Source organism: Bos javanicus, chromosome 7 (genome assembly GCF_032452875.1).
Source record: "Bos javanicus breed banteng chromosome 7, ARS-OSU_banteng_1.0, whole genome shotgun sequence".
Classification (NCBI taxonomy): Eukaryota; Metazoa; Chordata; class Mammalia; order Artiodactyla; family Bovidae; genus Bos; species Bos javanicus.
In genome coordinates this window covers 107,522,714-107,547,760 of record NC_083874.1, presented here as the reverse complement: position 1 = coordinate 107,547,760, position 25,047 = coordinate 107,522,714, and the positions used below count along the sequence as shown (strand labels likewise).

Below are 25,047 nucleotides of genomic sequence, written 5' to 3'. Positions count from 1 at the left end.
GAAGATTGTGTACAGTATATCTGACGTACTTTTGGAGTGCTAACCCCATACAACTTCATCTTAATGAACAAACAGGATTTCTCCTTTGTTTCTAGATGTAAATCAATGTGTCGTAAAGGAAAAGAAAAACCTCTTTCATCCTCTGTTTAAAAAATACTTTAAATATTTCCTTGTAAGAACTGTTTCTTTTTCTTCTAATGTGCTGTGCTTAGTCGCTCAGTCATGCCCGACTCTCTGTGACCCCATGGACTGTAGCCCACCAGGCTCCTTTATCCATGGGGTTCTCCAGGCAAGAATCCTGGAGTGGGTTGCCATGCGCTCTTCCAGAGGATCTTCCCAACCCACGGATTGAATCGAGGTCTCCTGCATTACAAGCAGATTCTTTATCATCTGAGCCACCAGGGAAGCCCTTTTCTTCTAATAAAAATTATCAAAAAAACTCTCCTCATAGAGTCTCTGAAACTTCTCATGAATTCTTAATCAAGTCTCCTATGCCTTACTTTGACTGTCAAATCATAATAAACCAAGTCTTATAAACTACTATTTATCTGTAGAGTTGTAAATTTATGAAAATAAGAGCAGGAGATAAGGCTTGAAAGAGAAGTACTCTGTCATGTGGCTCCTGCACACAATTTTAATTTTCATTTGCTACTTAATGCCACATGAGACGGTCTGCATTAGTTTTCTCCTGTGGATACTTCTGAACGCTGAAAGTGACAATGGCAGCATCAAAGGTTAAAAGATAAGTTGAAAATCTTTTACGCAAAATATATTTTTCTTCCTTTTTTTTAATTAAAATACCTGATGCCTTGCCACAGTTGTGTATAAAAGATTGTTGCTTGAGTGGAATAAATATGGGAATATGTCTAACATATTAAAAAGCGTGCATGCTCAATCGTTAGATCATGTCCAACTCTTTGCGGCCCCGTGGAATTCAGCCCACCAGGCTCCTCTGTCCATGGAATTTCCCAGGCAGAAATACTGGAGTGGGTTGTCATTTCCTCCTCCAGGGGATCTTCCCAACCCAGGGATCAAACCTGTGTCTCCTGCTTGGCAGATGGATTCTTCACCACTGAGGCACCAGGAAAGCCACATATTGAAAAGGAACTATAGCAAATATATCCGAAATGAACAGTGAACTAATCTAAGGTTAGGAAGCACTTTTTTTTTAAATATATGAGTAGGTCACATTGTTTTAGCTAAACTTTTAAAGAACAAGAAATAATATTAAGATATTATGTTGTAGAAACTTGGCAAGATGGGGGGGAAAGCATGTAATTAGTTTGTACTGAATATTGTTTCAACCATCATTCAATAAAATACTATAAAGCTCTATACTGAGAGTGAGGCATGGCTAGAATAAAAAGCATGATGACTTAGTATTATAGGTAATGAAGCAAAAAAATACTTTATACTTTTATATATAAATGGAATATTTTTTTTATCTTGCTTGGCTATAGCTGCTATTACTAGGAGTAGTGAATATTCTATACATTACCATGTGCCACGCACAAATTTCAAATGGACTTTAATTTTCCAATTAAAACATTCTTAAAAATATGAACACATATAAAATGATACATTTTTTAAATACATATATAATAATCCCTATTATAAAAATGTTTCACTGTAAAATAATTATATTTATAGTTTTCCTCAATGTTACAAAGTACATAAAATACTGTAAGTACTTATACGCAGTACAGAAAGTCTACAAATCAAATTTATTTCTTTCTTCCTTATTTCACTGTTACATGGGTCTTACTATACACATATCATTAATATACACACAGATTCACATGCACACATAAAGTTAAATTGTCTGCTTACCTTTCCATTGATAAATACAAATTTACATGACATTCACTGATACATCAGAAGAAAGCTAGACAATGACTATTTTCAGTAATGTATAGAATTCATCGTACTTACTGAAGAGCCCAGTGCAGATTTTGGAGATCTAATGATTCCAGCAATTGAGTGACGAATAGACTCAAATCTGGACAGCCTCTCCTTCCTTTCCTGGAGAGATGCAGAAAGAAGCTGTTAGCAGTAGTAAACTGTCGGGTACATACACAGCTACGCTAGGCAATCAGGCATTTATCCGCAGCTTAAGTCCATTCACTCTGTCTTGCAAGTAAATAAAATGCAAGTTTCCTAACATTCCAAGTGATAAGTAATCAAATGCACATGAACTCTGCAGCATTTTATTTGCCTGTTTGCTCAATAAATATCATGATTTGGGAAAAAATAAGAAATAGAAATTCATGAGATAAGAGAAAACAAGAAATGCAAAGAAAACCCACAGAAACATAAGCATTAGCACAAGGCGGGGCAGGGGAGACACAAACTAGAAGGAATCAGTCTAACAGAAAATTTCTGACGGTTGTGAGGGATTTTCAAGGAAAAAACGGGAGTAGAGGGGGCGGGAGGAGAATTGTACGGAATGTATTTCTAAACAGCGAACTTCACTTGAGCAGCGTGGAGGTTTCCCAGAGACTGACGTGATGATGAGAACGATGGCAACGGAAAGGACAAGGCAAACCAAGCAGGCAGGGGCGGCAGCTCTGCCACTAAGGGAGCGCGTCCAGGCTACTATTTGCTACGGGATGCATTTCTGCAGGTCACATACCACAACGGAAGGAAACTCTTCCTTAAAATTTCAAATCCTTAGATCCGTTCTACAGACACAGGTGATGGGAGAGGTAAGAGAGGTTAGCAAAGAAGAGCAGGAAGGAAAGCAACGCTGAGAGCCTGGAGGTGAGAACGACAGCAAAGCGCGTGTGAGGGTAGTAAAAGCACTGACTAATGGTCGCATAGCGACTCCAGTTCCACTGCTGGCAGCAGACAAAGAACAAGGCATCACAGCGCCAAGCTCTGTACTTCCATGTCTTCCAACAGCAGTGATACTCGACTCGTGGTGGAAAAATAACCAGAGCAGGCCACAAACAGCATCTTCCGTTTCCTCTCATAGATAAACACTGTTTCCTGCCACGTCAGTAAACACAGGATGTCACGGAATCGCACAATCAGCCTCTGCGGCTGCCTCAGCTGTCCACCCTGAGAGGATGGAGAAGAAAGTGGACACTGGCCCTCGATACCAGAGGTGCACGTCAAAGGGACGACTTCAGTGAGCCAGGCTCCTGCACCTTCCCACACGCAGAAAAGGACTACACTTATTAACATGAGACGTCCACCTTACTTTAATCAGCAGTAATGTACTGATGTTCCAACTACCTGGCTGGTTGCAAAAATTCCTGTCTGTTATGACTCCTCCCTCACCCTTTCAGTGCAATCTCTCGAGACCTATCTGAGGGGCTGTGTCCTGGGCTTAAGTCCTCAACAAGCCCATTGATAAAACCTAATTCCCAAGCTTTAGGTTGTGTGTTTTTGTTTTTCAATTGACACCGTGTCTCCAATACCTATAGTATGTCTCTTTATATAGTAAATATTTTTCGTCACATGCTACCTGGTAAACATCATGTTTCCTGGAATTTAACCTTTGTCTCTCCACTTGCTTATTGCCAGGTTATTTGCTGTTATTCTACAAGTTGTGGTACTGTTAGTTTTTATTATTCTACAAACATATGCCTACTAATACTTTAAAATAATCTTAGGAGATCAATTGAGTCAATGCTCTTAAAATATTAAAGAGAGTAGAATCCCTATGTAGGAGTAGTATGAGAACAGAACCGAAAATTACAGGGAGGTTATGCAGAAAACTAGAATATTCAATGGAGAGATTTAAGTGTTAGAATGTATTTTACTTGCATATATTTACAGCAATATTCACTGTAATGGTAAAAATAACTCTCCTCAAGCTACATCTTGGGCATCGAACCCTACGAAAGTAAAGAGAACAATTTCTCCCCAAGCCTCTTACTAATGCTAAAGAGAAACATTTTCTTAAAAAGCTATTACTAGAACTGATTCAAATGTATTCTTTTTAATGGCTGGGTAATACTCCATTGTGTATATGTACCACAGCTTTCTTATCCATTCATCTGCTGATGGGCATCTAGGTTGCTTCCATGTCCTGGCTATTATAAACAGTGCTGCGATGAACAGTGGGGTACATGTGTCTCTTTCAATTCTGGTTTCCTCAGTGTGTATGCCCAGCAGTGGGATTGCTGGGTCATAAGGTAGTTCTAATGAGGTGGATGAAACTGGAGCCTATTATACAGAGTGAAGTAAGCCAGAAAGAAAAGCACCAATACAGTATACTAATGCATATATATGGAATTTAGAAAGATGGTAACAATAACCCCGTATATGAGACAGCAAAAGAGACACTGATGTATAGAACAGTCTTTTGGACTCTATGGGAGAGGGAGAGGGTGGGATGATTTGGGAGAATGGCATTGAAATATGTATAATATCATATATGAAACGAGTCGCCAGTCCAGGTTCGATGCATGATACTGGATGCTTGGGGCTGGTGCACTGGGATGACCCAGAGGGACGGTATGGGGAGGGAGGAGGGCAGAGGGTTCAGGATGGGGAATACGTGTATACCTGTGGCAGATTCATTTTGATATATGGCAAAACCAATACAATAGTGTAAAGTTAAATAAAATAAAATTTAAAAAAAAAAGCTATTACCAACTAGGTAAGACTAGTAGATAGGTCTAGGTGTGGAATAAAAAAATTGCTTCCCTTATATTAAGTTACACAGCATAATATTGTCTGTATTCAAAGGAATATGATCAGTGAAAGAACCTTTCATTTAAAGACACTCTTCAAATAATGTGATCTTAAAAAAATGTATTATTAGAAGCAATAAATAGACTAAGTTTTTTAAGGAATAATCAAACACGATTCAGTTCAGTCGCTCAGTCATGTCTGACTCTTTGTGACCCCATGAATCGCAGCACGCCAGGCCTCCCTGTCCATTACCAACTCCCGGAGTTCACTCAGACTCACATCCATCGAGTCAGTGATGCCATCCAGCCATCTCGCCCTCTGTCGTCCCCTTCTCCTCCTGCCCCCAATCCCTCCCAGCATCAGGGTCTTTTCCAATGAGTCAACTCTTTGCATGAGGTGGCCAAATTATTGGAGTTTCAGCTTTAGCATCATTCCTTCCAAAGAACACCCAGGGCTGATCTTCTTTAGAATGGACTGGTTGGATCTCCTTGCAGTCCAAGGGACTCTCAAGAGTCTTCTCCAACACCACAGTTCAAAAGCATCAATTCTTCGGCACTCAAATTTCTTCACAGTCCAACTCTCACATCCATACATGACCACAGGAAAAACCATAGCCTTGACTAGAAGGACCTTTGTTGGCAAAGTAATGTCTCTGCTTTTGAATATGCTATCTAGGTTGGTCATAACTTTCCTTCCAAGGAGTAAGCGTCTTTTAATTTCATGGCTGCAGTCACCATTTGCAGTGATTTTGGAGCTCAGAAAAATAAAGTGTGACACTGTTTCCACTGTTTCCCCATCTATTTCCCATGAAGTGATGGGACTGGATGCCATGATCTTCGTTTTCAAAATGTTGAGCTTTAAGTCAACTTTTTCACTCTCCACTTTCACTTTCATCAAGAGGCTTTAGTTCCTCTTCACTTTCTGCCATAACGGTGGTGTCATCTGCATATCTGAGGTTATTGAGATTTCTCCCGGCAATCCTGATTCTAGCTTGTGCTTCATCCAGCCCAGCGTTTCTCATGATGTACTCTGCATAGAAGTTAAATAAGCAGGGTGACAATATACAGCCTTTACGTACTCCTTTTCCTATTTGGAACTAGTCTGTTGTTCCATGTCCAGTTCTAACTGTCGCTTCCTGACCTGCATATAGGTTTCTCAAGAGGCAGATCAGGTAGTCTGGTATTCCCATCTCTTTAAGAATTTTCCACAGTTTATTGTGATCCATATAGTCAAAGGCTTTGGCATAGTCAATAAAGCAGAAATAGATGTTTTTCTGGAACTCTCTTGCTTTTTCCATGATCCAGTGGATGTTGGCAATTTGATCTCTGGTTCCTCTGCCTTTTCTAAAACCAGCTTGAACATCAGCAAGTTCAGGGTTCACATATTGCTGAAGCCTGGCTTGGAGAATTCTGAGTATTACTTTACTAGCGTGTGAGATAAGTGCAATTGTGCGGTAGTTTGAGCATTCTTTGGCATTGCTTTTCTTTGGGATTGGAATGAAAACTGATCTTTTCCAGTCCTGTGGCTTAGAGTTTATAAAACATTTTAACCAGTGTCAGCTCACTTGGTGCCCAGATTTCCACAAATTAACGTGAAATTATTTTACCAAAAGAATTTCTGGTCAGTGTAGCATTACATATCAAGTTTAAATAATCCACCTAACAATACATCAAATTATGCTGATTATTGTATCAATGAATTAAATGGCTACTTTAACAATTAAAATTAAAAAGCTTCTCTTCAGTTACCACGGACAAAGCGTCTAATTTTGCCTGTAGGCCTGCTAAGGCTGGTGATGATTTAACAAGGTAAAGAGATTTCTCCAGATAAACAGGGATCAGTTCTAGCTAAAAGTCCCTCAAAGTGGAGACAGCTGTGGGCCAGTGAAGGAGGGAAAGGAGAGGCAATGTGATGAAGTAATATATGATGTTATCAAATAATATTATGATGAGTAGCCTATAAAAATTCCATAAAGGTATCTAGAAAGAACAGATGCAGTATCAGTTTCACATCTCATTTAAGAACAGCTTTTCATTCCATTAAAATTAAAGCAGAGCTTCTCAATATCCCTCTCAATATATATATACATATATATATAATAACTAAGAGACTTCCATAATAATTAAAAGCCTATCTATGATAACTCTTTCAAAATATTCTGAAAGAAATAATATCTTAATTACAGTTCAAGTAAAACCAAACCTATACAGTTTCCAAATCACTCTTCACTGAAATTCTCAAATTATAGTAAAATAGGCTCTCAAGTTACCTTCATCTCCTGTCCAAAGGTGAAGATATAAAAGGCAAGTATTGAGGTTTTGCTAAAAATGAACCCCTCTTCCAAATGACAGTCTATATAGATGCCGAAGTAAATTACAAATTAACGACTTGAACCAAAAAGCACGTGCTGCTGCTGCTGCTAAGTCACTTCAGTCGTGTCCGACTCTGTGTGATCCCACAGACGGCAGCTACCAGGCTCCCCTGTCCCTGGGATTCTCCAGGCAAGAACACTGGAGTGGGCTGCCATTTCCTTCTCCAATGCATGAAAGTGAAAAGTGAAAGGGAAGTCTCTCAGTCATGTCCGACTCTTAGCAACCTCATGGACTGCAGCCTACCAGGCTCCTCCGTCCATGGGATTTTCCAGGCAAGAGTACTGGAGTGGGGTGCCATTGCCTTCTCCGAAAAAGCACGTAACAGGTCTCAAAGCAAGGCTCTTAAAGGAGGCACGATTGGGGGCAGGAGGAGAAGGGAACAACAGAGGATGAGATGGCTGGATGGCATCACCGACTCGATGGACATGAGTTTGAGTGAACTCCGGGAGTTGGTGATGGACAGGGAGGCCTGGCGTGCTGCGACTTATGGGGTTGCAAAGAGTTGGACACTAATGAGCGACTGAACTGAACTGAAGGAAGAAGGAATAAGATTCTTGATGTCAGAAGAGAAATTTGGGCAAACCACTTAACTACTCTGGCTCTTAGGTTTCCATATCAGCAAATAGAAGAACACTGGACTAGACAAAAATATTCATCTTGAAAATTCTGTGACCATTGCTCGACTCCCCAGTCATCTGTACCGCGCTGATCACTAAGGACGCTCTCACGGAAGAGTTGCACTGGATCAGGCTGGCAATCAGAGTTACTCCCCCTGGGGAGCTCAGTCACACCCGACAGACGGTGCCCCCAGAACTTGTCCTCAGGAAGGGGGAAAGAACTATGGAGAGAGGTGACACCAGAACACTCTTTGGTTAATAACTGCGCATTCATTGAGGCAGTAACCATGTATTGTTTCTCATAGACGTCTGTAAATAAACTCAATCAAATAACATTCTTAGAAGGAACAATGAAAGGGATTATTCATCCCTGCAGGAACAGTCAGATGTTTATTCAAATCAGCAGGCGGTAAGATTCAAGAAAAAGATAATATTCACAATATTCACTCTCAACCTCCAGGCTGTGTGCCAAATATCTTTGGGACTTCTTATGCAAAGCAGCCATGAAATTTGGAGTGATTTTGTGAGGAATAGCTGCAGGGAAATTACAATGCTAGAGAAGATTGTCTCTCAAAAAAAAATTCTAAACAGTTGATAACTCCATAATGTAAATGAAACACTGCAAATATCAATAAGTCCTTCATAAAAGGAATGGATTTATAAATAAACAAATACCTTAGTCTTTTGCAGATGTTGATCTGCTGGAGAGAATGAAGGACACACAGTTTCTACTCCCATCACAGTACAGAATTTAAGCATTAAAACAGTTTCTAAATGATTTATTCTAGCAATTGGGTTCTTACTGAAGACAAATCATTTTAGAAGTATTTACTGCCTGGGAAACTTGTTCGTCATACTGTTTTTCTTGGATGCTTGCATATTAAGAATATTTACAAGCAACTCCTACAGCTCAACTCCAGAAAAATAAACGACCCAATCAAAAAATGGGCCAAAGAACTAAATAGACATTTCTCCAAAAAAGACATACAGATGGCTAACAAACACATGAAAAGATGCTCAACATCACTCATTATCAGAGAAATGCAAATCAAAACCACTATGAGGTACCATTTCACACCAGTCAGAATGGCTGCGATCCAAAAGTCTACAAATAATAAATGCTGGAGAGGGTGTGGAGAAAAGGGAACCCTCTTACACTGTTGGTGGGAATGCAAACTAGTACAGCCACTATGGAGAGCAGTGTGGAGATTCCTTAAAAAACTGGAAATAGAACTGCCTTATGACCCAGCAATCCCACTGCTGGGCATACACACTGAGGAAACCAGAAGGGAAAGAGACACGTGTACTCCAATGTTCATCGCAGCACTGTTTATAATAGCCAAGACGTGGAAGCAACCTAGATGTCCATCAGCAGATGAATGGATAAGAAAGCTGTGGTACATATACACAATGGAGTATTACTCAGCCATTAAAAAGAATACATTTGAATCAGTTCTAATGAGGTGGATGAAACTGGAGCCTATTATACAGAGTGAAGTAAGCCAGAAGGAAAAACATAAATACAGTATACTAACGCATATATATGGAATTTAGAAAGATGGTAACAATAACCCGGTGTACGAGACAGCAAAAGAGACACTGATGTATAGAACAGTCTTATGGACTCTGTGGGAGAGGGAGAGGGTGGGAAGATGTGGGAGAATGGCAATGAAACATGTAAAATATCATGTAGGAAACGAGTTGCCAGTCCAGGTTCGATGCATGATGCTGGATGCTTGGGGCTGGTGCACTGGGACGGCCCAGAGGGATGGTATGGGGAGGGAGGAGGGAGGAGGGTTCGGGATGGGGAACACATGTATACCTGTGGCGGATTCATTTTGATATTTGGCAAAACTAATACAATTATGTAAAGTTTAAAAATAAAATAAAATTGGAAGAATAAAAAATAAAAAATAAAAAAAAATAAAAAAAAAAAAAAAAAAAGAAAGATGGAATCACAGAAGTATAAAAAAAAAAAAAAAAAAGAATATTTATTAAAGTAAAGACAGCAATAGTGAAATTTGCTCAGTTATGTCCGACTCTTTGCGACCTCGTGGACTATACAGTCCATGGAATTCTCCAGACCAGATTACTGGAGTGGGTAGTCTTTCCCTTCTCCAAGGGATCTTCCCAACCCAGGGATCAAACCCAGGACTCCCATATTGCAGGCGGATTCTTTATCAGCTGAGACATCAGGAAGGCCCAAGAATACTGGAGTGGGTAGCCTTTCCCTTCTCCAGGGGATCTTCCCAACCCAGGGATCCAACTTAGGTCTCCCGCATTGCAGGTGGATTCCTTACCAGCTGAACCACAGTTCAGTTCAGTTCAGTTCAGTCGCTCAGTCATGTCCGACTCTTTGCGACCCCATGAATCGCAGCATGCCAGGCGTCCTTGTCCATCACCAACTCCCGGAGTTCACCCAAACTCATGTGCATCGAGTCGGTGATGCCATCCAGCCATCTCATCCTCTGTTGTCCCCTTCTCCTCCTGCCCCCAATCCCTCCAAGTATCAGGGTCTTTTCCAATGAGTTAACTCTTCACATGAGGTGGCCAAAGTACTGGAGTTTCAGTCTCAGCATCAGTCCTTCCAATGAACACCCAGGACTGATCTCCTTTAGAATGGACTGGTTGGATCTCCTTGCAGTCCAAGGGACTCTCAAGTGTCTTCTCCAACACCACAGTTCAAAAGCATCAATTCTTCGGCACTCAACTTTCTTCACAGTCCAACTCTCACATCCATACATGACCACTGGAAAAACCATAGCCTTGACTAGACGAACCTTGTTGGCAAAGTAATGTCTTTGCTTTTGAATATGCTATCTAGGTTGGTCATAACTTTCCTTCCAAGGAGTAAGCGTCTGTTAATTTCATGGCTGCAGTCACCATCTGCAGTGATTTTGGAGCCCCAAAAATAAAGTCTGATACTGTTTCCACTGTTTCCCCATTTATTTCCCTTGAAGTGATGGGACCAGATGCCATGATCTTTGTTTTCTGAATGTTGAGCTTTGAGCCAACTTTTTCACTCTCCACTTTCACTTTCATCAAGAGGCTTTTTAGTTCCTCTTCACTTTCTGCCATAAGGGTAGTGTCATCTGTGTATCTGAGGTTACTGATATTTCTCCAGGCAATCTACAAGGGAAGCCCAAAAAAAGAGAAAGACAACCCCCTTGCTAAGTGAAGCATTTTCACTTTTTGAAATAATGAAATAGGAAACTAAATGCACAAAAGGAATGCTTGAATGATTAAGATTTTGTCTTAAAATAACAATGCTGAAGAAATCTATGGTATAATAGAACGGGGTTCAGCAAAACCCAGGCTGTAAAGCTCCCCAGCATACTGTCTGCTTTCCTGACTCTGTATCCTCTTAAATAAGGTGATTTCTCCACTAGGGAAACAAATCCCAAGCGTCAGGCTATAATCAGCTCCCTTCCTGTTCAATATCTAAATGTAATTTGTGTTCCATGGAGCTTTCCTCAAGTGTAGGAACAAATATCCATTATAGTTTTTTTATAAAGTACCCAGAAGTGCAAGATGCACACCAACCAGTTTCCTTTTGAGGACCTCACTGACTCAATTTACATACAGATAGATTTTGCTCAGTAAGCAACTGTGCATTTCAGTAACTTAAAAAAGTACACTATTATGAATTAAATTATTAAGACATTTTAACTGAAATTCTGCTATTAAAATAAATAAGGGACATAATAATAAGATCATACATTTATTCCCTTTGCTTAAACTAACAAATTATGAAACATATATGTTATAATGTATAGACTACATAGAGAATGAAAGTGTTACTTCATTTGAGGTCCCTATGTCTAGTAATCAAGGCACTTTACCAACTTCAGCCTCACCCTCACTAACTCCCAAGCTCATTATTATATTTAACAAACTGCTCTGATCAGGCCAAAACCATCCCTTTGTCACTAACTGTGTAAGCGGCACGTGCCTCTCCCAGCGGCTTCCTTCTCTCTCTTCCTCTTCCCTCTCTGTCTCCCGTTTCCCTTCTTTCCTCCCATCTGTCTCCCAGGTCACAGTGAGAGCTTATAAACTTTAGCCATCATTATTTGGGTTTTACTAATACTAACAAGGACATGTGGGCAGTTCCCATCTTTTGGCTGTTGTGAATAGTGCTGTAATGAACATTCATACAAACATACTTGAGTATCTGTTTTCAACTCTTTTAGGGATTTATATAGGAATGGAATTGCTGGGTCATATGGCAGATCCAACCAGTCAATCCTAAAGGAGATCAGTCCTGAATATTCATTGGTTGCTGAAGTCACGTGATGTGAAGAACTGGCTCATTTGAAAAGACCCTGATGCTGGGAAAGATTGAAGGTGGGAGGAGAAGGGGACGACAGAGGATGAGATGGGTGGATGGCATCACCCACTCAATGGCATGAGTTTGAGTGAACTCCGGGAGTTAGTGGTGGACAGGGAGGCCTGGCGTGCTGCAGTCCATGGGGTCGCAAAGAGTCAGACACAACTGAACAACTGAACTGACTGAACTGAATCTGCCTGCAGTGCAGGAGATCTGGGTTCAATCCCTGGGTTAGGAAGATCCTCTGGAGGAAGGAAAGGTTACCCACTCCAGTATTCTGGCCTAGAGAATTCCAAGGATGGTATAGTCCATGGGATCGCAGAGTCGTACATGACTGAATGACTTTCACTTCCATGTCCTATGCATTGTTCTATCTGTGGAAGTTACAATGGCTAATGGAGCTTATATTTTAATGCTTTTGAGTTGAGAACGTTTACACGTAATATCATCACTACTATAGCCATTCTAAAAACAGATATGCTTATTTTTCTTGAGTAAACTCAAGAAATTTACTCCGTTAATTTTACTCAGTCAACAAAAATTGTAATGTCATTTTGGCCTTTCAGAACACATACTCCTGATTTTAGGTTGGTCATAGGAAAAAAAAAAGGGAGACAGCCTGGTGGCAATTCTATACTTTAACTTTCAGAGGAACTGCCAAACTGGTTGACCCATTTTACACTCCCACCAACAATGTATGAGGCTTCTAAATTTTTCACATCCTCGCCAACACTTGTTATTTCTGTTTTTCTGATTATAAACATCCCAGTGATTGTAAAGTGCTGCTTGCCTTCATTTTTTTTAAGGATACTTTCACTGAAGATAGAAGTCAAAGTTGAGGCTTTTTTTTTCTTTTGTTTCAGCGTTTTGCGTTCTGGTCTCCATTGTTCCTCGTATGAAGTCAGCAAGAATTCATGTCATTATTCCCCTGTACATAATGCTTATTTTTTATCTGATTGCGTTGTAATCAACTAGGATATAAGTACATGTAAATTTTTCTTTTAACTATTCTTTTTGGGGTCTGTTAAATATCCTGGACTTCTGGATTGAAAGTGTTAGAAAACACAACCATGTCTGTTCAAATACGTTTCTACTCCCATCTCTCTCTCCTTTCTTAAATTCTAATTATTAAACATGTATGTTAGTCCTTTTGATATTACCCCATGATCTCAAATACTCAGTTGTCTATTTTTATCTTTTTGCTTCATTCTAAATGCTCTCTATCACCTGTCTTCACAGCTCACTGTAATTGTCCTGTGTCTAGTCTACTGACAAGTCCAGCTAATGAATTTCTCAGTTCTGATAAATTTTTCATTCTAGAATTTCCATGTTTATAGCATCCACACTGCTGCTGAACTGCTCCATACACACTGTATATCTTTTCACACACATTGTATATCTTTTCTTAGACCCCTAAGCATTTGCATAAGCTATCCTAAAAGACACTAACAATACAGTGCCATCCCTAAGTCTGCTTATTTTCTGAGCTGTAGGTCACATTTCTTACTTTTTAGTGGCCATACAATGTTTAACAGATGGTTTCTACTAAAAAAAAAAAAAAAAAGCAGAATCTGAATTCTATATGTTTACCTCAAGAAAGAGGCACACATACTCTTTTTTCCTTTCAGGATGCTAGAATTGGGGCTGTAGTTAATAAGCTGGGCTTGTCCTCTGCTACTGCTTTGGTTTTAATTAATCCATCACCAGCTTCAAATATTTGGGGCTAGATCAAGTTTTTCTTCCAGAGAAGGCAATGGCACCCCACTCTAGTACTCTTGCCTGGAAACTCCCATAGACGGAGGAGCCTGGTAGGCTGCAGTCCATGGGGTCTCGAAGAGTCGGACACGACTGAGTGACTTCACTTTCACTTTTCACTTCCATACATTGGAGAAGGAAATGGCAACCCACTCCAGTGTTCTTGCCTAGAGAATCCCAAGGACAGGGGAGCCTGGTGGGCTGCCGTCTATGGGGTCACACAGAGTCGGGCATGACTGAAGCGACTTAGCAGGAGCAGCAGCAAGTTTTTCTTCAGCTACGGATGGAATCTGAACTGTGGCCAGATTCCAGCAGGCTCTTTGGCAGGGGTGAGGGGGGCAGAAGGCAGGCTCTGGGGAGCTCTCTTTCCTCCCCAGGCTTACCCACTACATTATATCTAAGATAACTTTCTACCTTCTCTAGCCTTTAGAAGGCCACTGCTCCCAACTCTGTGAAGACCCACAAGTCCCTGCAGAGAATCCATCTGAGAGAGGGTTCCAACATTCTTTTGTCAGTAAAAACCCAGAGGGCTCGGTCCTCCTGCCTCTAACCTCAAACAGCCACCCCACGCCCCCCAGACAATACTGCAACACTTTTTACATGTGAGGAGGATGTCACTCGGGATATCTTTCTCAAGTGTTCATCTCTGATTCCCTGCTGAACTCAGCGAAGACGTGAGCAGATCAGAAGCGGCCTCATTCTGTGGGGAGGGCTCCCCCAGATTCTAATCTGTCCCGCCAGCCTACACTGCTATCACCAGTTTGGTTAAAGCTTGTTCAGTTGATTTCTCCTTATTCCTTTCAGTGGAACTTTCTTCTTATCACACAGCTCCACCCAGGATGGAGGAAATCATAGGTCTTTTTTTTTTTTCCCCCTAAGAAAGCTTGTCACTTTCTGGATTTTGGTTCATTTAGGTTTCTTTCTGTCCTCAGATCTCTGATGAGTCTTTTTTTTTTTTTAACTATTCTTTTGTACCGTATTCTCTGATAAGTAACCTACTAGTCATCATTTATCTTTATTCACAAATCAAGAAAATAAAAAGACATACTTTAAGGGTCTTCAGTAAGAAGTCATTAATTTATCAAAAGTTACAGACTTGAATTTAACTACTATTTTCTAAAGCAGTCAATTATCACAGAAGGCCTTTAAAGATTACATTTCTCAGAAAACTATTTAAAGGGTTAACGTCCAGACTTCTCAGAAATTTTGATTGCTATTCTGTTTTGGTTTTCTTTTGTTGATTGCTTTTGGGAGGTAAGGGAGATGAAGTTTATTGGCCTTGTATTTGCTGCAGACCTCACAAGGATACTATAAAGACTACTGTGCAACATATTTCATTTCTTGTAAAAGGCTTTAAGTTTCCAACTTTATCTGAGAAGTTTCATGAATGGAAACATACTGTTTGATAGTCTCATACTGCACATGTATCAATAATCCTCTTATCTGTTCAGAGCACTTTTGTAACTAGAACTGAGAACATTTCAAGTTTCAAGGCCTCAGTCAAGACTTTATTAGAATGGAATCAGAAACAGCAGGACTCAAAAGAGAATCCTGACTTAAAAAAGAGAAAATCATAAATTTTAAAGAAAGGAAATGTGGTATGTATAATGTTACCCTTGCATTATCAGCAAATAAAATACAACCAGGAAACCTGTTTTAGAAGGAAGCAAACTAGGTTCTAAGCGTCTGTCTCAGCCTCAGCCCTCCTGAGATAATACCACACTGCAGCATCGTGGCACCACCACGGGGAGTGAAGTCGATACGATAACAGGCACAACTGAGAAACCAGGGCACATGCCTGACGACACGATTCGGAATCTCTGGACATATCCAGAAATCTGAGGGGAAAAATGCTCTATTTTGCCTTAACTAATCTGCCATAGTTGACTGCTATTATGGAATGAATACAGTAGGCTTTCTTAGAATATCCATGAATAATTAAAGATTACTAATCAATAATTACAACTATCACAAATGTCACTAACAAAATAACGCACTAACATTTTTAACGTTTTGGACATATGTTAACTTCTAACAGGAAAATGAATATTTTAGTATTGAAATGCATCAACATAAATGTCAAAATTCTTTGCAAAATAAACATTTACTATGTTGTGGTGCTCCTTCTTACCGATTCCCATTAGTTGAACAGTTTCAGCACATGACACACGAAATACCTGCCCAATGTGTTGGTGAAAACCCCAGTGTAGATGGTTATTAATGGATATTATATTGCAAAAGGTTTAGTAACTGCACAGATTTTAGAACTGCTCAGTTAAACAAATATTTAAGCAGATTTCTTAATGCAACATGTCTCAGAGCCTCAGTAATGTACTTTTTTGGGGGGAAATATTATTCTACAAAATTCACCTCAAGAAATGATGTCATGAGGATTTCATTAAAGGTAGTAGGAGAGAAAACATTCTCTTCCACTTTACATTAGTCACGGCTTTTCCTGGACATTATCCTCACATGTAACAGGTCCAAATTAACGAATTTCAGTTTGTCTCTTTCTGGCCACAAGCACCTACCCCACTGGTGTGCTTTTAACTAGATCCACTAAAACCATGTTTCAACTTCACTGAAGCCCTAAGGCTTTGAGTCTCCGAATTTCTTCCACTCCATCACCTTCTCTTTTGTTCTCTTCCTCACTGAGATGACCATGACGCCTCACTCCACTGACACTCGCCATATTCTCAATTCCCTTGCTCTCCGGTCTCTTAGTTGTCTCCACACAGCAAACCCCAACCATGACAAATCCAACTTTCTGCTCTCTCTGAGCTAACATTTGGCAACCCACCACTGTTGAGAGAGTCACATGATGATTGCTTCAAATGGGCCCTAAATATCTGACATACGATGGCATTTCGCTGGTCAACTCACTTCTTAACGCTCCCACTTCCACTGTCCACCCTTTCCTACTTTCTGTGTCTAAACCACCTTGATCTACCCTCCCCTGCCTCTTTAGAAAGAAACTACAAGGCAGAAACCCCTTCAGCATCCCTTTTCACGCCCACAAACGTATTCCTTCCCCTCCCATTCTAATCCCGTCCCCATGTGGACACATGGAGCTGTCTCTCTCCCACCAAGGATGACCACTCTACTTGTACTTCCTGCCTTTCTGCCCTCCCAAGGACTTTACACCTTTAAAAACCTAACAGACATCTCTGTGATGCACTGTCCCACTGACTTTCATATTTAAGTTGCTCTCATAGGGAAACAAGAAGAGTTAGGAGGAGAGAAAGGAGGAAGAGAGCAATGAAGAGAGGAGACGATGAACCTTTCCCTTAACCACATACTCTGCTCCATTTATTGTGTGCTCTTCACAAAAGGGAAAAAAAAAATCCCTAGAAGAGTTACCTATGTCAGCTAGAAATCTTGGGACCAAGTCTCTCTTTCTAAGTAACAGGTATTAATCTGTTTAAATTAATAAAGCACTCATTATATTTACTGGTATTTTCAGAAATTCATTCACTGTTTCACCACCCGGCAACAGGCAGAGAAGAATCAATAAGAAAAAAGAGACACCAAACTACTAGCCTAGAATACTCAATGTGCAGCTCCAAATATCATACTTGTAAATCAGGAAGCACTCTGATTAGGTATCACCATACAAGCCACAGTTCTCATTTGAAAAATAAGAGTGGGTATTCACTAACTAACCGTACCAATGGTCTCACAAAGTTATTAAAGTATAATGGTATATGTGAACACAATGTACATAATGGTATAATAATTCTAAATAATTAAAATTATATTTTTATTAAGCAAAATTATTACATTGGAGAAAAAGTTTAGAGATACGAGAATCTGAACATCCCGTAATCCCCTTATTCCTACTGAGTTCTCCATGGATTTTATAATTAGCATTGTCTATCTCTGTCTTTATAGAGGATACCTTAATTTATACCTATTGGAAATGCTCATAGACAAGATTATGACAAAGAAAGTATAGTCCAGAACTACTAGCAGCTTGAGGAAAAAACACTATACCGCTGAATACAGAGTTGACTAAGCCCTTAAATAAAAAAGCCTCTCCAAGAAGGTTTCCTGTAGTTACCTCATGCAGAGCAAAACTTCATGAAGATTCTAATAAAAGTACCTGAAAAGTTATGAATGGTCTTTACATTTTTATTCCTGATGACAACATTCCCCACAGCATTCTTTTGGCTGTGATTACATTCTACCTATCTCAATATACAACTAGAGGCAAAAAGTGATTGGTTCAATTGGAAGTGGCGGCCCTAAAAGTTGAGAGGCTGTATTTTTTTAAATCATAACCAAAGTGAACATCAACTGTCTTGACTAAACTTCCCTAGGTTTGCATGACCTACATATCTTAGAAAGCACGGCTTTTAAAGGCACCTTGATTGTTCTACACTATCTTCATTTCTTAGTCAAACTGGCATTCCTATTTCAAGATATATATTCAAACCATTTTCTCCTTGCCAAGCATTAACTTCCTACCTTATAAGTAGCTTCAGTGTGTTTTATCTGAGATTCAAAATAGTTTATAGAGAAGAAAATTTTCCTATAAAACGGGAGGAAAGCTGATACAAATACATATAAAGGCTGGTAGTACTTAGATGAATTCACAACTTCTCAGGATGGGTAAGAAAAAGAGGAAGTGGTTTACAGTCTATCTAGGTCTAATTTAACATGAATAGCTATGCTCAAAGGCACATATCAAGCTCAGCAGAAATATTGCTACTGCTGCTAAGGCAAGAGTACTGGAGTGGGTTGCCATTTCTTTCTCCAATGCATGAAAGTGAAAAGTCAAAGTGAAGTCGCTCAGTCGTGTCCAACTCTTAGCAACCCCATGGACTGTAGCCCACCAGGCTCCTCCGCCCATGGGATTTTCCAGGCAAGAGTACTGGAGTGGGGTGCCACTGCCTTCTATGTATGTGTGTGTGTGTGTATATATATATATGTATGTGTGTGTATATACACTCAAGAGAACAAGAATAATACTGTATAGATGTGTTTAATTCTAATCATATTTTCATGGCCTTAGACACAGCAAAAATTTTTCCAGAGCCTCAAAATGCCATTTAGCCATATTCAAATAAGCTTCTCAGAAGACAAAATTTATCCCTCAGAAAGCATTTTAAACCCGCTTAGTTCATGATAAGCTCACAATTCACATTTAAAATTCAAAGAGCATAAAGAACTTTATCTCTAACAGATATGAACCTGAAAGAAGACAGGTACTGCTTTTTCTAATCTTCAATATAAGATTAAAATATCAATGATTTCCTTGGCCATAGAAGTAACTGAAACTGCACAATTAATTTGCATTATTTCTAATTCAGAATACTTTTGCATAGCTATACTTTATTCCAATCAAAAACCCAATTTTTATCAGTACTACTCAATAATATCTATAGAACTGACTGACAGAAACATAATATTTTCATTTGAAATAATACCAAGAAAAATAACTCAATAAAGGATGAATCTTAATTAAACAATAATCCTCTTTATCAAAGGATAAAGAAAGAAGATTATCTTACTAAAAAGTTTTTTTTTTAATTCTAAAATGGAGTTTGGAATTTTCCTCTCATTAAAAAATAAAATACAAGCAATGAAATAACCGACCAGAAGCCATATGAAAGCATTATGAAAAGTACCCTAGCCTATGTTCTTTTTGCTTCATGTGATAAAACAGATGAGTTAATGGAGGAAAATTGTATAAGGACAGCAGATAATCAGGAAGCACTCTGTCAATGGAGGAAAGACCAGAAACACCCACAATGATCAACCTCAACACTGGGATAGCGGTACAACTAAACCACTCTTATTCTCCACAGATCACCATGCTATGTTTTCCTTCCCTCTGAAACTTAGCCACCTGAGAGTTGGATAGAAAAAGGGAAAAAGTCAACCACGTGCCCATGTGCCCCTGTCCCTTGTTGTCTACTTGCCCGCACGTCATTGACCTTTGACCCGCCCCCACACGACCTCAGCGCTGCTAGACTTGCGGGCACTGCGGGGCTCCCTTCTGACGACGCCTGTCTCTCCCTGCTTCAGTGACATCGTCGCCTCTTGATTTTCTCCATCTGTCAGCTTGATGCACCTCATTCGTGTGTGTGTCTGTCTGACATGTGCTCAGTCACGTCTGACTCCCTGCGACCCCACGGACTGTATAGCCTACCAGGTTACTCTGTCTGGTTGATCCACCTCATTCCCGTGTGTGTGTGTGTGTGTGTGCATGTCTTTGTGTGTCTGTGTGTCTGTCTGTGTGCATGCTCAATCAACGTCTGACTCCTTGCGACCCCACGGACTGTAGCCTGCCAGGTTAGTCTGTCTGGTTGATCCACCTCATTCCTGTGTGTGTGTGTGCACGTCTGTGTGTCGTGTGTGTGCTCAGTCACGTCTGACTCCCTGTGACCCACGGACTGTGCCAGGTTACTCTGTCTGGTTGATCCACCTCATTCCCGTGTGTGTGTGTCTGTGTGTGCTCAGTCACGTCTGACTCCTTGCGACCCCATGGATGGTAGCCCGCCAGGCTCCTGGGTTCATGCAGTGTCCCAGGCACGTACCCTGGAGTGGCTCGCCGTCCCCTACACAGGGGATCTTTCCAGCCCTCCCTGATGTGTCTCCTGCACGGCAGGCAGCTTCTTCCCCAGTGCGCCACCCGGAAAGCCCTTATTACGCATCCCTTGTCTCCGCCTGGCCCTCAACACCAGTCACTCAACATTCCCCTCCGTGGCCCTCCTCTCCTGCCCCACAGTCAAACACAGTTATCCATCACTTCACTTATAAACTGCGTGCTGAGGATTCCCAACAGCCACATTTGCAGCCTGACCTCCAACTAGCACTCGCCATCCTTCACCCAGTCCAATCTGTTGTCCTTCTGTTCCGACGACCCTCATCTTTTGCGGCGAGCACCACCAATGACAGAACTCCCAAGGCAGAACTCTGGAGGGCAATCTTGGTACTGCTGCTCCCTCATATCCATCTCCAATCAGTTACCAAATTCCAAAGTCTGTATCTATAAAATACCTCCAAAACTGGCCCCAGGGACTCCCTGGCAGTCCAGGGGTTACAATTCCACGCCTCCACTGCAGGGGACACAGGTTCAATCCCCTGGTCGAGGAACTAAGATCCTGCACACGGCGCAGCACAGACAAAAAACAAAGACAGATTTAAACATCAGCCCCTTTCTTTCGGTACTCCCTGATTCGATTTAGTTCAGCACCAGCCTTCCTGGCCTGGATAGTTCTTTGCTCCTGTTCGCTACGAAACCCCGGAGTCCTCTTTGTGAAAAGGTAAGCCAGATCGATTCACTCTGCAGCTTACTGTCTTGAATGGCTCCTGCACTGTGGTCACCATAAAACCCCAGTTCACACACAAAGGTTTTTCCATAGTTTAAGCTCCGACATAATATCCAATATCATTTCTCTCCACTTAACTTTTCATACCCATAATGTGGTCATATATAAATACTGAAGATTTAGAACACACCATATTTTCTCTTACCCGAGTAATACATGATGCCTCTCCCTTTTCCTGAAAAACTATTCCAATTTTCTGTCTTCTGGCCTGTCCAGCCCCGTGTCTTCTTCAGACACAAAGCAGACCTTCACCTGGAGGACTGAAGCTCTAAATCTAGGACATCGTCTTATGTTCTCTGATGGGACCCAGGCTTAACCCTCATCAAACTCCCCATACTCTTGTCATAATGATCTGCTAACCTGTCTTTTGCTCAACTCTGAGCTCCTTGCAGACAAAGACTTAATCTCACTCAGCTTTGTATTCAAAGGTGAGACAGTGCGTGTGGCATATGAACTTCCCCAAATGGCCTCAATAGTACCTCCATCACACGCACCCTTCTTACCATAAAGACTCTGACTCCACTTTCTTGGGAAGTGGGGCATATGTCCCCTCCTCGAGATTCTGGGTGAGTACATGACTATGGTGAAGGGACACGACGTGACGGCTGAGCCCAGGTCCCACAACCAGCTTCCTTCTGGTTTTCTCAGAACACATACTCTGGAACTTAGCCACCTCAAGCTGTAACAAACCTCAAGCAACCCACAGACAGACCCACAGGAGATAAAGAGAGCTCAGTTGAGCCTGGAGCCAGCAGTACCCAAACTGTAAATCATGGGACTGAACCACTTAGGAGGTGGAGCTGAAGGCGCCTAGTCCAAGTGTTCCAGTTATGGCACATGGAAGAGAGATAAGCCTTCTGCACTGAATTCTTCCCAAACAGAGATTCATGAACAAATAAAATGACTGGGTGTTATAAGCCTTTAAGCTTTGCAGTGATCTGTTACATAGGAACAGAAAATCAGAATAGTGCCTGCCAGAGTACACACACACACACACACACACACACACACACACATGAGTTTACACATGAACAGCACAGAGTCACACACATACATAAAATCTGGTGAATCAGTAAATATGTTCTCTATCAATTCTACTACGTAAGTTAGATTTGGTGGATAGAGGAGAGAATTTCCAAGTATTTTAATTGGACAATTAAACTATCTCAGCTTTTTTTACCATTAAAAAACTGACAATCAAACACAAGGAATATATATGCCCTTGTAACCATCCCCCAAGTCAAGAAATAGAGCCCTGCTAAATACTGCAGGCGGCTTCCATTCGACGCGCCCCAGGCGCAACCACCACCTGCATGCCTCCCTCCGAGGTTACCACTATCCTGCTGTCCATAACAAATCACTCACCTGCATGATTGTTAGTCTTTGGTGGGCATCCCTAGAAAAGATAGTTTTGGTTTGGGGCATTTTTTAAATTTTATTTAAGGTACCTTTAAGCACCTTTTACTCGATAGGTTCCCTCTCTGTCCCTATATTTTACTTACAATTTAGCTGTTTAAAGACCCAGCCATAGGATTCAGGGTTCACAGCATGGGATTGCATGATTCCACACTCCAGGGGCAGTCTGGCATGTCCTCTGTCCTCTTTTCTACAAATTAGCAGCTGGGATCAGAGGCTAAATCAGACTTGGGTTTAACATCTTCAGTGAAAGCATGGTGGTATGTACCAGGAAATAATGTCTGGTTCTCTCTTGCTGTGATGTCAGCAGGGACTGATGCTCAGCGTTTACGTTTACCAGTTCACAGGGTGGTAAATGGTGGTGTTCAAATCCTATCATTCATTTCCCATTTATTAGTTGGAATACGTCTATAAAAAGATGCATCCCCTCATCAAACATTTGGTTAACCATTATATTATGTGATAACAGTTCATACTTACTCCTTGGAAAGAAAGTTATGACCAACCTAGACAGCATAATAAAAAGCAGAGACATTACTTTGCCAACAAAGGTCCGTCTAGCCAAGGCTACGGTTTTTCCAGTGGTCATGTATGGATGTGAGAGTTGGACTGTGAAGAAGGCTGAGTGCCGAAGAATTGATGCTTTTAACTGTGGTGTTGGAGAAGACTCTTGAGAGTCCCTTGGACTGCAATGAGATCCAACCAGTCCATCCTAAAGGAAATCAGTCCTGGGTGTTCATTGGAGGGACTGATGTTGAAGCTGAAACTCCAATACTTTGGCCACCTGATACGAAGAACCGACTCACTGGAAAAGACCCTGATGCTAGGAAAGATTGAAGGCAGGAGGAAGAGGGGACGACAGAGGATGAGATGGCTGGATGGCATCACCGACTCAATGGACATGAGTTTGAGTAAACTCCAGGAGTTTGTGATGGACAGGGAGGCCTGGCGTGCTGCAGTCCATGGGGTTGCAAAGAGTCGGACACGACTGAGAGACTGAACTAAACTGAACTGAATAACTATACTATTATAAAGATAAACTATAATGATTATTTTGTAAAGGTTAACATGAGAAATTGTCTCTAAAATCTTTCATGGAAATATGTTTTCTAATGGTCTTCTGAGATAGAAAATTCCAAAGCTATTACATAAAGTAATAATCCCTGTACCAGAAGAAGGTGTTTTAACTCGGTCCCTACAATTTAATGTACACAGATATTCGTTCTACCATTTACTTATGTTTACTTGTAAAAATTATTCTTCAGAAGTCCATTCCTTTGAATTACAAAAATACAATAGTCTGAAAAAGCTTTTAAAGAATAATCAAAATACATAAATTCAAGACTGGCTGGCACATTATACATATTTCTCATTATTTTAAAGCTTTTACACAAGAGTGAACAAGTAGAAAGTATAATAAAAACTACATCAGCCAATGAACACAATACAACCAGCAAAGTACTCAAGCACACTGAATCATCTTATGGGAATAGATTCTTAAAAAACTAAATTTAAATAAAACTGTATTTTGAAAGATTCAAATCTGCTATAAATAACTTTGATTATAGAGTTTATCCTGAAATTCTTATAACTTTAACAAAAAGCAATACTACTCAGATAATATTAGGTGTAAAAAATCAACAAGAACTCATGATTTTGAAATGTATGATGAAGAGAGATTAATGAAACAAAATGGGTTACACAGATGTAACTCTAATCATTTGGCCTAATACTAACCAGAATACTTAAGAGTGTAAAGACAATTCTTTCTTAACCAGTTTTGCTTTTATATAAATAATGCTTATATAAATGCTTATATAAAACTGTTGTTTTATATAAACAATGCTTATGTAATCCACGTACAAGTACATGGATTAAATCTCATGTGGCGATCTGGATGACAACCATTACAATTCCATACTTCTGCCTGCAACAGGCAGGTACCAGCTCATGAGGAATCATCTAATAGATACAAACAAGAATGTAATTTCACCAGAATTGCAACATATAGTTCTCTTAAATAAGACATTTGGTGTAGATTTAAATAGAAATCTGTATGGGATACCTACTCTTGATGAGCTAACTGGACTATTCAAGTACATTTATTACATTTAAGCAAATAGAAGTTTCACTTGAGATTTAAACACTATTTTCACTTTCTTCATACTAAGCATAAACTAGGTATACCAGTGAAGAATGTGAATCTTCTCAAACTCCTGGAGTGAGTTGCCATTCCCTTTTCCAGAGGATCTTCCTGATGCAGGGATCAAACCCAGGTCTCCTGCATTGCAGGCAGATTATTTTCCATCTAAGCCACCAGGGAAGCCCTCTGTGCTAGAGGGGAAGTGCTTCTCAAATATAAATAATTAAATACAAATCATGAAAATAAGAAGGGATATTCTACGACATGCAATTACCTCAGGTATAAAAATATTTACTATAATTTTAGACATTGCATTATGAAGTGGACATAATATTCTATGATGATTTACAAACTATTAGTAATAAGCCTACAAATATATTTTTACATACAATTCCCAATTACATGATTTCCTAAATATTAATCGGGGCTTCCCAGG

General features: G+C 40.3%; 1 protein-coding gene across 3 annotated transcripts in view; it reads right to left on the bottom strand.

Annotated features, from left to right (window-relative positions):
• The window catches only part of FER (FER tyrosine kinase), a 467,773-nt gene that overhangs the window by 248,549 nt on the left and 194,177 nt on the right, over window positions 1-25,047 (bottom strand). For all 3 annotated transcript variants that reach the window (XM_061424535.1, XM_061424536.1, XM_061424537.1), the window contains one exon: window positions 1,933-2,022. In XM_061424535.1, the coding sequence (XP_061280519.1) occupies window positions 1,933-2,022 (90 nt within the window). The remainder of the gene's footprint in view (window positions 1-1,932; window positions 2,023-25,047) is intronic.